The 18,653-nt window shown below is 42.9% G+C and overlaps 1 protein-coding gene across 1 annotated transcript; it reads left to right on the top strand.

The window, feature by feature from the left end:
- Window positions 1-11,214: 11,214 nt before the first annotated feature.
- Window positions 11,215-11,856, top strand: LOC140727436 (ATP synthase subunit beta, mitochondrial-like). Its single transcript, XM_073044712.1, is given in 1 exon segment — window positions 11,215-11,856. A coding segment is annotated over 1 exon segment (642 nt).
- The last annotated feature ends 6,797 nt before the right edge of the window (window positions 11,857-18,653 follow it).

Genomic DNA, 18,653 nt, shown 5'->3' with positions numbered 1-18,653 from the left:
GTCGTCTTCTCAGGTTACAGCGCCGTGGGTGAGGGGGCGCAGGTTGGCGTTTGGCGCCGCTTATTCAAACCAACGCAATCGGAAAAGGAGAGAAAAATAAACTTAGAACGTTATACTCAGCGGAAAATTATTTAAATACTTCGCTTCTCCCACACCCAGTCTTAAATTTTCCTGGTATCTTGTGTGGAAGCTTTTCCTAAATTCAAAAATGTATGTCCTAGACAAAAAAAATGTATAAAAGTAATATTGACTTTCTATCAATGTTCAAGTTCAGCAGGTATATCAATAAACTTGGTAAATTGGTAAATTGCCAGGACTTAAGAACTTTTTAAAAGCTATTATTAATGCTTTTTGAGATAGTGATTTAGATGTATATCATATTTTTTACTGAGTTAAGTATTGTATGTAATTAGTTTTGCTACAACAAGTGTATGGGACATTGGAAAAAAGTTGAATTTCCCCATGGGGATGAATAAAGTATCTATCTATCTATCTATCTATCTATCTATCTATCTATCTATCTATCTATTATTGCCACACGTAGAGTGGAAAACATCCATACAGGTCACTCCATTACAACAGTGAGGTAGTGCAATATAAAATATTATAAGTTAACATGCTGCTTAATTTCATTTTATTTGTCTGAAATTGTTGATATAGATCATAGAAGGGTAGCGTAGGTCAGTGTGACACTGTTACAGCTTGGGGCACTGGGGAGTTCGGAGTTCAATTCTGGGGTCACCTGTAAGGAATTTGTTCTTTCCCTGACTGTGGGTTTCCACCTGGTGCTCTGGTTTCCTCCCATCGTCCAAAGGCAAATGGGTTAGTAGGTTAGTTGGTCATTGTAAATTGTCCGGTGTATAGGCTGGAGTTAAATAGGTGGGTTGCTGGGCAGTGTGGCTCATTGGGTCAGAAGGGCCTGTTCCACAGTCTATCTCTATATAAATATAACGAAAGCTATGAAGTCGATGCCTCAAGGATCAACATTATTCACCGTATACACTTACATGTATTAGGAATTTGCTGTGATTTGTTTGTCAGGGTGTGACATGCAACGAAAAACAACATACAACAATTACAAAGAATCAAGAATTGTATGAAGATAAAGTCAGAAGTACAGATATGGAAGAAAGTTGCATAAATACACAAGTGCCAGCATGTATTTACAATGTAAACAGTATTATAAAAAGTGGTTAAAGTGCTGTGACTGAGGTAATAGACAGAGGGGTTGGGGTGGGCAGGGACGTCACGGTAGGATAACGGTTAACGCAATGCTATTACAGTTGGAGTTTAGAGTTCCATTCCAATGACATCTAGCTGTAAGAAGCTTGCACATGCTTGCCATGAGCAAGTGGGTTTCCTCCGAGTATTCTGGTTACCATCGAAATTCCAAAGACGTATTGGTTGGTGGGTTAATTAATCACTGTAAATTGATCTATGATTAGGCTGGGGTTGCTGGCACTGTGGCTCATTGGGCTAGATGGGCTTATTTTGTGCTGTATCTCTAAATGAGTAAATAAAACAACTAGAGTGGTTGATCGGATTAAATTTTAAAATGGCATGAAGTTTTTTTTTGTTTTAATAGCCCTTTCCAGAAGAGAGATTTTGGAAAAGGCATTTAGCTGGGTGGGTGAGTTCACAACGACTTTCCTCCCCTCTTCTTTGTCCTGGGCACAGACAAATCCTCCAGTGATCTTTTATGCTGACAGTTCAACATAGTGTTCGTATGTTGTGAGAGGACGCTGCAGTGAACCGACAGTAATGGCTGATGTACACACAGTATATCCCTCCAATCCCCGCCTGTTCATGTGCCTGTCAAAATGCTTCTTAAAGTCTGTTATAGAATCAGTTCTTCCACTTCACTTGGCAGTGTGTTCCAGGTACCCTCCCTCTCTGTGTAAAAAAACCTCCATTAAACATAGAATACAAAATACTACAGCAGAATATGGGCCCTTTGGCTTTTGGAGTATAAAAGTTGCATTGTTTGCTGTGTATCCAAAACTATATAGTCAGCTTTGAACTTGCTATTTGCTATGCATGTATCCAATTTAGTAGGAGAATGAAATCTTAAGAATGTAGAAGACAATGGTGTGTTAATGAGAGGTAGCTAAGAGATGTAGATTAGAACATGATTAAGTCAATAGGTAGAAACAATAATGGCGGATGTACTTGTGATACGCAACTATAGACCGATTGGATATGCTAATGCAACTAAACCAGGAGATTGCTAAAAAAAAATGCTATGCACAAGGATCGGTGGGCAATCAGCGACTAGCTCAATGACTGTCTCAGCTTTGATTTGCAAATTAAAGTTCAACACTTCTTGAAGAATCTTCTGCGTCTCCTCCTGGTCGTTTGTGGGGAACGAGAAACCACGACAAAATTGGCGACCGCGGCAGGACCGGAAAGAGACCCGCGGAAAGGAAACGGCAGATTGGGGACGCTTCCCAGTCCTCTAGGGACCCCCACAAGGCTAACAGAATTAAGGGTGCACCCAAACAAAAGGTAAGTGCTTTTTGCGACAACTTGGACTAAGAATTCTGTTGGTTTTGGGGAGGTCTTGGAGTCTCAGAAGTGTGAAACCACTACCGAAGGGTCTCTCCGGTCCAAAGAATCTGGCAGAATTGGGGATTAACAGGAGGCTCAGAGGATTGATCAAGAACACTGCAGTGAGGGTAAGTACTAATAAGTTAAGTTAATAAAAATTCCACGTGGTGTTGGTAAATCCCTGTGGATACTGCTTCGTATGAAACGAAGGTCTGAACGGGCAGGGAAAGGAAAATAGAGAAAATCCTCGTGGATACCGCCTTAAGAGATAAGGGTCTGAATAGACGAGGTGCAAAGAGAAAGTTCAGTGGATACCGCTCTGAGTAGAGGTCTGTACGGGCAGAACAGAATAGGAAACAAGGACAGTCCAATATAGTTTAAAGAGCTGGTAGATAGATGATAGACTAGGCATAGAATTAGAGTAAATAATATTATCCAGTAAACAAACTGTGAATCTCTGAAATACCTTAAAAAGAGAGAACAACATGACAGGTAAAGGAACGGCAGTAGAGATACTGAGCAAAAAAATCCCGGTAAATAAATATGAGATCACAAAAACTTCAGAAAAATGGGAAAAGAGAACGAAAAACCTGGTCACAAAATGGCCAAGAGAAGGAATGTTTGATGTAAGCTTGTGCGAAGAAATGGAGGCACTAATTAAAAATTACAAACCAAAAGATAAATCTAAGAAAAGAGGGCAAAAAAGCGAACGAGAAATGGAAGTGCTAAAACTCTTCAGAACGGAGGGAGAAAGGCTGAGGAGGACAGGTAGAATATTGATTACAAGTGAGGAAGACACTAAGGTGCTGGAGAAACAGCCTGTTAGAGAGAGAGGAAGGTACAGTGAGAAGCTGGCTTCAGCTCCACACCTGGATGCGAAAGAAACAGAAAAGCCCCCTCCCTATAATGAGGAAGGAACCCCTAAGCAGTGCCCCCTGCTGACGGGAACAGTAAACATGCAGGGAGAAGTACAAGTTTGGGATAATGAGGAGGAAAAAAGACAATACGAGAAGAAAAAAGCGGCGATATGGAAGGAGATACAGGCAGAAAGGATAAAGGTGGAACAGGCAAAGAGAGAAATGAAAGAAGAGATTGAACGGATGAAATACTTGAGAGAGGAAAAGGAGTATGAGGAGTATCGGTTATACCATAGAAATAAACAGACTAGAAAAGAAAGTGGCTCATCAGGGCAGGAAGAGATGAGGCATTCAAGAGGAAGTGGAAAAAAGATAGGAGATGAGAGTCTTGGAGAAACACAAGAGAGAAAGGAATCAAGCACGAGTAAGGATCATGAGGAGTCCCTGCCACAGGTGTACAGACACGGACAGGAAGAAAGAGAAGGTGACTCATTGGAGGAGCAAGAGTTAAGTGGAGAGAGAGAGATGTGAGAATTTGTGGGGAAGAGGTAGGAGGCAGAAGCCTAGAAGAGCAGAAGGAGGCGGTAGGGGAGCGACTTGCGGAAGTAGAGAGAGAGCTAGATAAGTTACTGAGAGGGGATTGCCAGAGGAGATGTGAAAAATACTCCAGGGGCCAACCAAGTATTGAATCAAGACAGAAAGGAAGGACTCCACAGGGAGACCGAAGGAAGAAGAGGACCCCAGAGAAATTTGTGTGGGAGGCAGTAAAGACATACCCTGAGACAGATGGGGAGTCAGGCAAGGAGGAGAGCCAGGGCAGGTGGGAAGAAGGAGGAAGAATGATGCCGTTGTTAGTTAAAGGATCAGGACAAGTGCAGTATATCCCTTGGGGATCCCAGGTCCTAGAAGGGCTGAAAAACACTCTGCCCAATCTACATGAAGGATTAGAGCCTTTGAAGAAGAAACGGTGGGACGATTATTGGCTATGGGAGATTTGAAGGCACTATTGATAAGGTTGATGGGAACCTCCAAATTTAACGAACTAATGGAAATGGCAGGCATAGTAAACTCGAACGACCCGAGAACTGATGGAGACGGGTGAGGCAGAGGGTATGGCAGGCCCTCAGGAAGCTTTATCCACCCAAAGTGGACCCCAAAGCCTTAAAGGGGGATCCACTGGGAGACACTGAAAACCCAGCAGCCTACGTAGAAAACCAGTTGAAAAGGTGGAGACTGGAGACTGAGCACGAGGTGGAAAATAGCTTATTTATCACCACACTGTTCCTACATAGCATTTTGGATGCAATGCCTCCGCAAGTAAAATCCAAACTGGAGGAAGTAGTTGGGCTGACGTCAATGACCCCACAAGAATTTAGAGACCACCTAGTCCATGCGGTTGAGAAATACCGGAAAGACAAACGAAGGTTGGCTGAGCAGCAGGAAGAGGTGCAAAGAAAGTTAATACAAATGCAGCTCGAAGAACTCAAAAAGAAGGAAAAAGAGAAAAGCAAAAAGATGCTGCCAGCAACCACTGGTCCGAGTACAGCCATCGAACTGGACAAAGCACCACTATATGGAGGAACCGATCATACTGTAAGACAAGGGCCGGAAAACCCCATGCCAATAATCAACGTCTTTGGAGGAGCATTCCCACAAATGCCCTATCAGGAACAGACTAAATTCAAACAGCCCAGACAGGACTGGAAGTCCCAAGGAGGGGGACAGAGGAGCTATGGGCAGAGGGGACCAGTGAGGAAATGGGGAAAGAGAGGTAGAGAGACTGTGCTGGGGATATAATCAGCCAAGTCACATGAGAAGAGATTGTCCGTTTACACCATGGCCTGTCACACACCAGCAGGAACCGGTAAGAAGGGAACTAAAGTTTAGTCAAGGACCAGCCCCCACAGGCCCAAGCGGACCTGTGAACCCCTATGCAAGGTATTAGGGGTGCCCCGAGAACTCGAGTGGGAAGGGACATTACCCAATGATAACAAGGGAGGCAGACGAGGAACCCATTATTCAGATTATGTTAGAAGGGCAACTGACACCAATGATGATAGGTACTGGAGCCACGTACACTTGTGTACAGCCACAGTATGCCCTTCACCTTCCCATGTCAGGAAAGTTAAATATTAAGACGGTAGGGTTCTCGGGGAAAACACAGTTGACACAGTGCACGGCTCCAGTGCAGTTGAGAATGGGAAATAAAGGAATTGTTTTGCCGGTGCTAGTATTTAAAGGAACTCCGATGAATTTGTTAGGCAGAGATGCCTTATTGAAACTGGAATTAAAATTAGAATGCACCAGAAATGGGCTGAGTGTGGAAAGAGCAGGGGCTCAATTGATAGTGCGAGAAGACAAGAAGGCTAATGTCTTTTGGATAGGAAACATCGTAGATCAGATTCAGGAAACCTGGGAAAAATGGAAAAAGGGCGTGCAGGCTATATTACCCAGGGCTGTAATGCCCAAATCTGAGCTACATTGTACAGTGATTTTTGACGAGACTCAGAGCAGGGAGTTAGAGGAGAGATGGCACGTGGAGGCATGTACCCAACAGCACCTGGAAGGGGAGGCTGTGATAATTGGAAAGCAAGGGGCAGCTTTACTAGTTAAGTGGAACACCTTTTTAGAAAAATGGTACAGGATACCGGAGGCTGCGCCCCACGTAACGTTGTTGGTAAACAAGGGATATCAGTCTAAAGACTTAGGACCCTTAGTTAAGAGTGCTGAAACCGTAACAGTGTGGAGGAAAATCACGCCAGAGGTGTGGATATCAGAAGACAACAATTGCATTAAAATAATGGTAAGTGTAGATATGGTAGGGACAGTGAGAGAGGTCGAAATAACTCCCCAACCACACATGCCATTGCTGGGAAAGGAAAGAGGCCAGCAGAAAGATAGAAGGTTAGATGAGTTGCCGTCTATTCTGTGATCACAGCATGACACGGACGTAGGGAAAATAAAAACAGCTAGTCCGGTGGAAATAAGGCTGAAAAAGGAGCAATTCCACCCAGGAGACCACAATACCCTCTAAGACCAGAAGCAGAAGAGGGAATAGCATCGACAGTGCAGGGGTTGCTTGAAATAGGAGTGCTTAAAAGAACAAACAGTCCATGCAATACCCCGTTGCTGCCGGTCTTAAAAGCAGATAAATCTAAGTGGAGATTGGTGCATGATTTGCGAGCGGTAAATGATGTGGTAGAGGACTGGCCAGCGGTAGTCCCCAACCCACACATGCTTTTGACTAATGTTCCACCAGAAGCAAGTTACTTTTCAGTGATTGATTTGTGTTCGGCTTTCTTCAGCATTCCTCTAGCCGACCAGTGTCAGTATCTGTTTGCATTTACTTACAGAGGTGCTCAGTATACCTATACCAGAATGCCACAAAGGTTTAAACATTCACCACATGTTTTTAATCAGGTGTTGAAGGCAGACCTAGAGGGCATACCATTGGAAAGTACATTGTTACAGTATGTGGATGACCTGTTGATTTACTCCCACAGCGAGGAACAGTGTGAGCAGAACACTATAACTCTGTTAGAGAAGCTGGCGCACGGAGGACATAAGGTATCCAAAAAGAAACTGCAATTTTGCACGCAGCAAGTGGAATACTTAGGCAGGGTAATATCCAAGGGAGTAAAGGCGATAGCACCAGATCAGATTGAGGCAATAACTAAGGTCCCAAAACCCCAGACTGTAGGGCAGATGATGACGTTTTTGGGAATGGCAGGGTACAACTCAGATTGGATAGGAGAATATGCTGAGATTGTGGCACCTTTGAGAAAGATAACCATTGTGCAAGGGGGGAAGTGATAAAGAAAATAAAGAAGGATGGTTTTTGGTCACCTTATTTACAGGCTTCAGTGGACTTTGTCTTGTCACAGTGCGAGGTATGCACACAGAATGCAGGGTTCGGACATCAGTTATTTGACTGGTTAGAAAGTAGACTCGGAGGATGGGGAGCATGGCTGACTAAAATGGCAATAACTGTCAGTATTGTATTGTTGAGCTGTGCACTTGTGCTGTGCTGTTTTCTTCCTTGTCTCAAGTCTCTTGTAGTGCGTGCTGCAACCAAACAATTTCCGATGCTCGTGGCAATTACTGAAGCAAGCTTAGTGGAGAAAGAAACACTGAAAATGTATCGTTACAGCCTACAACACCTGCAGGATGAACAAGAGCAAAACGACAGTGTGGGAGTAGATTGTAAGGGCTTCTGAGTCTTTTTCCCTGTCTCAGGTACAGAGGGACAGGTTTTTGGCTCAACGGCCCAGGGTAACTGGGAGAGAATACTTTGAGGTCTTGGCGCAGAAAATTAGAGTTTAACCCAAGAGTTGGGAATAAGTGCTTGAGTTTATTGGGGCTTTTGTGCGTGGACTCTTAGTCTTCTTTCTCTGTGTGAGACCCTATGGGTCAAGGGGGGATATATTGGAGTATAAAAGTTGCATTGTTTGCTGTGTAACCAAAACTATATAGTCAGCTTTGAACTTGCTATTTGCTATGCATGTATCCAATTTAGTAGGAGAATGAAATCTTAAGAATGTAGAAGACAATGGTGTGTTAATGAGAGGTAGCTAAGAGATGTAGATTAGAACATGATTAAGTCAATAGGTAGAAACAATAATGGCGAATGTACTTGTGATACGCAACTATAGACCGATTGGATATGCTAATGCAACTAAACCAGGAGATTGCTATAAAAAATGCTATGCACAAGGATCGGTGGGCAATCAGCGACTAGCTCACTGACTGTCTCAGCTTTGATTTGCAAATTAAAGTTTAACCCTTCTTGAAGAATCTTCTGCATCTTCTGGTTGTTTGTGGGGCACGAGAAACCACGACATGGTCCACAATGTTGTGCTGACATTTTACCTACACTAATATCAATCTAACCCCTTCTTCCCACAATTTTTTCTTTCGTCCATATGCCTAAGAATTTCTTAAATGCCCCTAATGTATCTGCCTCTACCACCATCCCAGGCATCATGTCCTTCATGTCAATCATTCTCTGTGTAAAGAACTTACCTTTGACATACTTTCCTCCAAATACATTGAAATTATACCCACTGGTATTAGCCACTTCCACCCAGGGAAAAGACTCTGGCTAACCATTCAATTTGTGCCTTTTATCATCTTGTACACCTTTGTGAAGCCACCTCTCATCCTCCTTCACTCCAAAGGGGAAAGTTCTGGCTCACTCAACCTATCTTGTTTAGACATGCTCTCTAGACCAGGCAGCACCCTGGTGAAACTCCTCTGCATCCTCTCTAAAGTTTCCAGTTTTCACATTCTGCATCTATTTATTTATGTATTTATTTATTTAATTTGTTTAGCAATACAGCACAGAGTTGGCCGTTCCATCCGGTTGGGCTGCGCTGTTCCAGCAACCCCTGACAAACCCAATTAACCTTAACCTAATCATGGGACAAATTGCAATGGACAACTTACCTACCTGGTATATCTTTGGACTGTCAGTGGAAACCACAGCACCCAGGGAAAACCCACGCATGCCATGGGGAGGACATACAGAGATTCCTTACAGAACCGCGCCGGAATTGAACTCCAAACTACAGAACGCCCTGAGCTGTAATAGTGTTGCACTAACTGCTATGCTACAGTGGCAAAGCTTTCCCCCTCTCACCTTAAAGCTTTGTCCTCTAGCATTTGACATTTCCACCCTGGGAAGAAGACTGTCTCTTTACCCTATGTCTCCCCCTCTCATATAATTTTATAAGCTTTCATCACCCTACCAGGAAAAAAGGTACATCAGATGCCCTCAGGAGCATCTCTAACAACACCAGCAGTAAGTAGGTACAGTGCAGGAGGAGGAAAGAGCTGATGATAGGCTTCACGTCATCAACACTCAGGAAGTGTCTGTCTGTGTGCCTGGAGGCTCTGAATCACCATCAGTTCATGTAAACACAGATGCCTGTGTGGGTTCAGCATCTATTCACACTTGTGTCTACAAAGGGATGCTTTTCTTTCAGTTTGCCTATTCTGAGATACAACCTGGCATCTTTCTTAAAGGACACCAATGCTAATTTCTGAAATTGTGCTAACGAAGATGAGATATATTAGCATTATTTATTAGATATGGACTGGGAGACCTCAGTCAGTCCGGATCGGGAGCAGCATCTCCAACACCATCACACTGAGCACAGGAGCTTCCCAGGGCTGTGTGCTCAGTCCACTGCTGTTCACTCTGCTGACCCACAACTGTGCTGCAACACACAGCTCGAACCACATCATCAAGTTTGCCAATGACACCACCGTGGTGGGTCTCATCAGCAAGAATGAGAAGGCAGCTTACAGAGAGGATGTGCAACTGCTAATGGACTGGTGCAGAGCTAACAGCCTGTCTCTGAATGTGAACAAAACAAAAGAGATGGTTGTTGACTTCAGGATGGCATGGAGCGACCACTCCCCGTTGAACATTGACATCTCCTCGGTAGAGATCGTTAAGAGCACCAAATTTTTGGTGTTTACCTGGCGGAGAATCTCACCAGGTCCCTCAACACCAGCTCCATAGCAAAGAAAGCCCAGCAGTGTCTCTACTTTCTGCAAAGGCTGAGGAAAGTCCATCTCCCACCCCCCCCCCCCCCCATCCTCATCACATTCTACAGGGGTTGTATTGAGAGCATCCTGAGCAGCTGCATCACTGCCTGGTTCGGAAATCGCACAATCTCGGATCGCAGGACCCTGCGGCAGATAGTGAGGTCAGCTGAGAAGATCATTGGAGTCTCTCTTCCCACCATTACGGACATTTACACTACACGCTGCATCCGCAAAGCAAACAGCATTATGAAGGACCCCACGCACCCCTCATACAAACTCTTCTCCCCTCCTGCTGTCTGGGAAAAGGCACCGAAGCATTCAGGCTTTCATGACCAGACTAGGTAACAGTTTCTTCCCCCAAGCCTTCAGACCCCTCAATAACCAGAGCCTGGACTGACACCTTACTGCCCTATTGTCTTGTTTATTATTTATTGTAATACCTGCACTGTTTTGTGCACTTTATGCAGTCCTGGGTAGGTCTGTAGTCTAGTGTAGTTTTTTACATAGTTCAGTCTAGTTTTTGTACTGTTTCATGTAACACCATGGTCCTGAAAAAACATTGTCTCATTTTTATTATGTACTGTACCAGCAGTTATGGTCGAAATGACAATTAAAAAGTGACTTGACTTGACTAAAGTTCAAAGTAAATATATTATCAAAAGTACATATATGTCACCATATACAATCCTGAGATTCATCTTCTTGCAGGCATACACAATAAGTACAAAGAAACAGATAATAAACAGACAAATAAATAAATAGAAGGATAGATAGACAGATAAATAAATAAGCAAGCAAGAAATAAATATTGAGAGCATGAAACCGTGAAATAGTTATTACCCCTCAACATTCAGACTGTTGAACCAAAGGGGATAACTTCACCCAGCAACACTTACCCATCACTGAACTGTTCCCATAACCTATGGGCTCACTTTCAAGGACTCTTCAACTTATGTTCTTGATATATAATCTCTTACTATTTATTTATTTATTTATTTATTTTTATTTTGTAATTGCAGTTTGTTGTTACTTGCACACTGGTTGTCCATCTTGCTGGGTGTGATCTTTTATTGATTCTATTATGCTTAATGGATTTACTGAGTATTCCCGCAAGAAAATGAATCTCAGGGTTGTATACGGGGACATATATGCACTTGGATGATAAATTGATACTTGATATATGGTATACCCCTGAACCTGCCTGAGTGAACCTAAAATTGTTGTCAGTGAACAGCAACACGTCTTGACCTTACCGATCATGGAACTTATTAACACTGTTGCTAAAGCCCATGGTGGTTACTCCATGTTTGCTGGAGTTGGAGACTGTACCCATGAAGTGAATGATTTATACCATGAAATGATTGTGTCTGGTGTCATCAATCTGAAAGACACAACATCCAAGGTAGCACTTGTATATGGTCAGATGAATGAACCACCTGGTGCCCATGCTAGAGTGGTTCTGACTGGATTGACAGTTGCTGAATATTTCCATGATCAGGAAGGTCAAGATGTGTTGCTGTTCATTGACAACATTTTTAGGTTCACTCAGGCAGGTTTAGAGGTATCTGCTCTGCTTGGCCATATTCCTTCTACAGTAGGTTATCAGTCAACTCTGGCCACTGACATGAGTACCATGCAAGAGTGAATCACCAGCACAAAGAAAGGATCAATTACATCAGTGCAGGCTATCTATGTACCAGCTGATGATTTGACTGACCCTGCACCTACTACTAAGTTTGCCCAATTGGATTCCATAACTGTGCTTTCATGTGAAATTGCTGAATTGGGTGTATATCCTGCTGTAGGTCCACTGGATTCTACTACACGGACTATGGATCCCAGACGAGCCCCCAATTTTGTTATGAACTGTAACGTTTTAGAAACGAACCTGCAGCAATAGATTACACATGGAACCTGGTTTTGATGTTCAAATCACTATCTTCATTAGTATCTACTTATAATATAGCAACTCAACCAAGATAAACTAAAGTTACCAGCGTTATGTGTATATCTGTGTGTAAATATAGCTCCCAAAAGATATTGAGCTTTGGGGAACAAGGCTTAGAGTCTTGAGATGGTAACGTCGGAAAATTCAGTCATCCACGTAATAAATGATGGGAAAGAGATATTTGATATCCATGTTGTACTGGAGAGAGAAGGTAAGTACAAAGTATTCCACAGGTTCCACGCTGGTAAAACGAGATAACAGCCGCCATAGATCTTGTCCATCGTGACGTTCCAAATTCACATATGAATTATCACTGAAAGTGACCTGTCACAGGAATTTCATCTTCCAGTGGTTACCACACAACCTACCAGGCAAGGGCTACACAAGTGGTCCCCCACAAGATATCCCAAAATCCATTCCTATGGATTATATGGAGTGACAGTCCCATATTCGTTGTGCACATGTGCCGATGATCAAGCCACCTTTATGGGCACAGGAGAGTTCCAAGCCTTAGCTGTGACAAGCTGAAGATACCAGCTTCCCCAGTCGCTCGCTCTCTCTCTCTCTCTCTGTCTCTGTATTTTAATCTGCACAGGCCATGACAGCCTGTGACTGACATCATAGCCCCGCCTCACTCAGGCGCTTAAAGCGACAGTCCACAGTAAATGAAACCTGCGTGTTTGTAACAATCTCCATTGACTCCTTTCCTTTTAGCCTTCTGTTCATCCAGCTGGGTTTTAGTCTTTGCATCTACTATTACAAGCAGCTTTTTGTCTCCCACTTGAAGTTCATGCAATAACCTTAATGCATGTGAAGTAGATTCAAAAGCCAAATGCTTGCAACTTTCTTGAAGGTCCTTGAATTCTGTTCCAACTTAAAACCATGCCACATTTCACAAGTAATTGCCTGATTAATATATCAGGAGCTTGTGTAACTCTCGGTTCAGCTAGCGGCTTAATCTAGGGGAAGACAGTCCTCGGCCCGGCCAAACTTAAGAAATTTTGTTTGGGTGGATGCTGTGCAAAGTGCCCACTGTTACAAATCAGTACCACGAAATAACAAACAGTACACAATACGCAATTAAACGATTGAGCTTTATAATTCTTAATTTGATGATATGGTTAGTAAAGAAACAAAAAAAGAAAAGGGCCTATTCTCATGAAACAGTCTAATGTGCAATGTTGGAGCTCACTGATAAGGCCGTTCGTCCACCATTGACCTCCTCCGAGCGTTGCTGACCTTCTGACCCTCGCTCCAAGTCCACTCCATCCGGCGGTCTACCAATTCTCTCCACTTGCGTCTCCTCTCCTCATCTCTTCCTGGCAAAAGACCAATGACATTCCTTCTCCCAGACACATAAGAAAGAACAACATCCCTCTCATCGGATAGCCTCACATTCCAAAGCCCCGTTATCTCTAGTCGTAACCCAAAAATTGCTGCTACTGAGGAACCATTACATTAGCAGTGAAACCTTATGGCACATTACACTTACTAAAACTGCTGTAGTCAACCACTGCTTTCGTCACTTTCACAATTCCTCTGAGCAGCCTGATCCTTCCTTGGTCCAATATGCTTTCCAGCCAGAGGCACAGAGTTAGGCACCAATGCCTGTTTGCCCTCTGCTGGACAACAGTTCTTGATGTACAGCATGGAGACAGTTTGATATTGTCCAGTACATTTCTTAATTTGCTTTCAGTTGACTTTTTTTGTGGGGTATACGGCATGCAAATTGAGGATGGATCGCCAATCAAATTGTAGTTTTCCCAGCCACTCATCTCCCCATGATGTTGACCCTCCTGTTTTTACCACCTACAAGCCCAATGTGGCTTGTTGGTTGTTGCATTTCACGGATACAAATGTCATTCCCACAGGAGTTATCTTTTATCCATTTTAAGTTCTTAGTTGGATATAACTGCAGGCTTCAGTTTAGTATCTTTGAAAATCTGTTCAATGTCATTTTGTGGGATGACTGAAGCATCTGAACCAGTGCCCAATTCCACTTCAATTAATTTGCCATTCAATGCTGGTGTAAGCCATATTAATTATCTATTGTTAGTTTTCTTGTTGTAAATCACAAGGCCAATCAGTCCTGTGTCACTCTCATCATGATCAGGGTTTTCATCAACAGCATGCAGACCAGTTCTCTTTTTGAAACTACAACCTGACATTTTAATTTTTTTCTCTTCCTTGTGCAGTCCACTTATGTTTGTCTGCCTGACAAGTTTTTTTTGTATGCGCCCTACTTTATTGCATTTTCTGCAAATTTCCCATTTAAACTTTCATTGGTTTGCTGTCTGTGAGCCCCACTCACAATGGTATCACAATTTATTTTGCCTGGCCAGAGTCTGTTTAGATGTTGCAATCTTGTTTACATTTACTTTCATTCCTAACTGCAACTCTATTGTGTCTCTGCCTGCTGTTTCTATTGATACAGCTATTTTAACTGCACTTTTAAATGTAAGTTGTGCTTCAGTTAGGAACTATTTTTGAATGCTTTCTTGTAAGATTCCACAAATTAAACAACCTTCTAGTGCATCTTTAAGCCCAGCACTGAACTGACAATGCTCAGACATCTTCTTCAATTCAGCCAGATACTCTGAAATGGACTTCCCTTCCTTTTGATTCTGCTTATGAAACCTAAAACATTCTGCAATCAACATTGGGTTTGACTCTAAGTGTTCCTGCATTACTTTCATAATATCAGCAAAGATGAATTGGTTGCAGTAGTTGAATATCTAAGCTAATTGTCTGCCTTTCAATCCAATGCACATGGCAAAATTGGCACTCATTTCTCATCAGCTATTCCATTTACTTTAAGATATTGCTCAATTTGTTCAGTATTCAATATCCAGTCATCTGTTCTGTAATCAAACATGTTAAATCTTTCTGAAGTAGACAGCCATCTCCACTCTTTTTATGATGATTAAAACCAGGTACTCACTGCCAATTTGCCCAATTTCTGTCTTTTTATAAAGTCGACCATGTCTGCCCCTTTCAAAGAACACTTGCTCTGCTGTCTGTTTTTACTCATTGTTTCTCGCTGTGCTTTTTTAAACTCGAATGTTTTGCTGTCCTTCAACAGGTAGGTAGTCGCCTTGGGTTCGTTTTAAAGCTTCCTCATCGTCACTGCTACGTTTTGTAACTCCAAAACATAAATCTAATGAACACCAAGCTGGGAATAATGTCTTAGTTTCTTTTTTACTTTAAGTAAGGTAAGCATCCATGACACAATGGCGTGACGACATATCCTATTCACATACTTCATACATATATCGATATTGAATTAATTTAAACAACAAAGAATGCTTAATTAAATAATATATTTACAATATTACTGATATATTAAATACACAACAATGTACAGATTAAGCCATAAGACCATAAGAAATTGGGCAGATTAGGCTTTTGAATAATTGTCTTAACTAGACTTTTCCAGTTCTCACTCTTAGTCTTCTCCCGTTTTTCAAGGCAAATCACTTAATATCCTGCAAATCTTGCAATCATTGAAATGTCCAGGAGAGGGAGCACCTGCATTGATTCTGCGATCAGAACATGGACATTTGCAAGAAGTTATTTAAGGTCCCTCTGACCTCTGTAAGAAACAGAACATCTTTGTCTCATTTTATTTATTGCCAGTCTAAATGAATTTGTCTCTCGATCATTGACGAGACTAGACATTGACACCTACGGAAAAGAGTAAACAGTTGACACTTTGGGCTGATACCCTTCATCAGGGTCTCAGCCTGAAACATCGACTGTACTCTTGACCACAGATGCTGCCTGACCTGCTGAGTTCCTCCAGCATTTTGTGTGCAATGCATTGAATTTCCAGTGTCTGCAGAATTTCCTGTGTTAGTGAAATGCGTCATTTGCGTTAGCAACCAACACGGCCTAAGTATGTGCTGGGGACAGCCTGCAAGTGTTGCCACACAATCTGGTGCCAACATAGCATGCTCACCATGCTCAGCAGAACAACGCAGAACATAACAAGCAGCAAAAAAGCACCAGCAAAACATCCCCTTTCCACCCACCCACACATGCTTCCAAGGTACTTGCAGATTTTCAGACATTGGCCTTCGACTTCCCCAGTTGACTCGTAGATTCAAGGATTTGCCCATTGGACCTTGACCTCTGATTGACCTACAGTCTTCGATCTTCAGTATTGACCCCAACATTCACCGAAGATGATCCAATTACTTTACAATCTCTATGATGGATGTAATTGGGAACTTAAAATTTAATTCAGTGGGTTTAAGATTAGAAGGTGCTAACTTTGGAGAAGATCCAGAGAAAGTATAAAGACTGATTCTGGGAATGAAAGGATTAATGTATGAGAATCATTTAATGGCTCTGGGCCAGTACTCACAGAAATTTAAAAGAATGGGGAGAGGGGATCTCATTGAAACATTTCGAATATTGAAAGGTCTAGATTGATTGGACATAGGATGTTTTCTGCAGTGGGGAAAATCAGGACCAACTGGCACAGCCTCAGAATACAAGGTCACCCTTTAGAACAGAGATGAGGAGGAATTTCTTTAGCCAGAGGGTGATGAATCTACAGAATTCATGCCACAGACAGTTGTGGAGGCTAAGTCATTGGGTATATTTAAAGCGGAGGTTGATAGGTTCTTGACTAATGAGAGTGTCAAAGACTATGAGGTGAAGAGAGGTTGAGAGGTAAAATAAATCAGTTATGATAGAATGGTAGAATAGATGATGGACTGAATGGCCTAGTTATGCTCCTGTGTCCGATGGTCTTATGGAAAACATACAACCAGGCGTGCTAATTCAGCTGTGGTGATCTCCGTTCCTAATGGAGAAGAATTCAGGGATGAAAACAACTGACACAAAATGCTGGAGGAACTCAGCAGGTCAGGCAGCATCTATGGAAATGAATAAAGAGTCAACATTTGGGCCAAGACCCTTCTTCAGGAGTGGAAAGGAAGGAGGAAGATGCCAGGGAAAAAGGAGGCTGAGGGGATGGAGGGGCTAGCTGGAAGGTAATGGGCGAAGCCAGGTGGGTGGGAAATGTAAAGGGCTGGAAAGGAGAGGAAAGTGGACCATAGGAGAAAGGGAAGAAGAAGGCGACCCAGCAAGAAGTGCTCGCAGGGATGAAAACCTGTGGATTTAATTTCTTTTAGGCTCAAAGAGCACTACAGCTCCGAAGCTGGCCCTTCAAGTTTTGATGTGTTGTGTGTTCAGAGATGCTCTTCTGTACACCACTGTAGTAATATGTGGTTATTTCAGTTACTGTCAGCTTGAACTAGTCTGGCCATTCTCTTCTGAAATTCCTCATTAAGAAAACGTTTTTGCCCACAGAAATGCTGCTCACTGAATATTTCTTTTTTGTTTTTCACACCATTCTCTGTAAACTGAGACTGTTGTGTGTGAAAATCACAGGAGATCAGCAGTTTCTGAGATACTCAAACTACCCCGTCTGGCACCAACAATCATTCCACAGTCAAAGTCACTGAGATCACATTTCTTCCCCTTTCAGATGTTTGGTCTGAACAGCAACTGAACCTCCTGACCATGTCTGCATGCTTTTATGCATTGAGTTGCTGCCACATGATAGGCTGATTAGATATTCATATTAATGAGCAGGGGTACAGGTGTACCTAATATGTGGCCACTGAATGTATTTCTAAGTCAGGATGGAGGGCAGCTTCCAGGATGTGGTGTTCACGTGGTTTTGGCGACCGGGTTACTGGCACCGAGCATGGGTCCATGGTGCAGAAGGGGAAGAGAGAGAAGAAGGGGGCGGTAGTGAGAGAGGGCGCAATAGTGAGGGGTACACACAGGAGATTCTATGGACGTGAACAGGACACCCGGATGGTATGTTGCATCTCAGGTGTCAGGGTCAGAGATGTCTCAGATCATGTCCACAACATTTTGGAGAGGGAAAGGGAGCAGCCAGATGTCTTGGTACATATTGGTACCAATGACTTAGGAAGGAAAAGCAATGAGGTTTTTAGAGAGCTAGGTAGAAAGCTGAGAAGCAGGACCTCCTGGGTAGTAATTCCTGGTTTGCTGTCAGTGCCACACACCAGTGAGGGTAGAAACAAGATGATCTGGCAGATAAATGCGTGGCTGAGAAGCTGGTGCAGGGGGAAGGGCTTCAGGTTCTTGGATAATTGGGATCTCTTCTGGGGGAGGTATGTCCTGCTCAGAAGTGACGGGTTGCACCTGAACTTGAGGGGGACCAATATTCTCGCAGGCAGGTTTGTTAGAGCAGTTGGGGAGGGTTTAAACTAACATGGCAGGAGGGTGGGAACCAGAGTGAAGGGTCTCGGGAAAGGACGGATGGTAAAAAAGTAAAGATAGTGTGCAGTCAGACTGTCAGGAAGGGCAGGCAGGAGATGGGACTTAGTTGCAGCCAACAGACTGAGTATCAGTTCGTTAGGGATGCAAAGTCAGAAAGGATGGCAAATACAGTACTCAAGATGTTGTATCTAAATGCAAGTAGTATAAGAAATAAGGTGGATGATCTTGTTGCAATATTACAGGTTGCCAGGTATGATGTCGTGGCCATCACTGAATCGTGGTTGAAGGATGGTTGTAGTTGGGAACTGAATGTTCAAGGTTACATGTTATATCGGAGAGAAAGGAAGGTAGGCAGAGAGGATGGTGTGGCTGTACTGGTAAAGAATGGCATCAAATCAGTAGAAAGATATGACATAGGATCGGAAGATTTTGAATCCTTGTGGGTTGAGTTAAGAAACTGCAAGGGTAAAAGGGCATTGATGACA

Source organism: Hemitrygon akajei, chromosome 5 (assembly GCF_048418815.1).
Source record: "Hemitrygon akajei chromosome 5, sHemAka1.3, whole genome shotgun sequence".
Classification (NCBI taxonomy): Eukaryota; Metazoa; Chordata; class Chondrichthyes; order Myliobatiformes; family Dasyatidae; genus Hemitrygon; species Hemitrygon akajei.
This window is presented reverse-complemented; position numbering and strand designations above follow the sequence as displayed.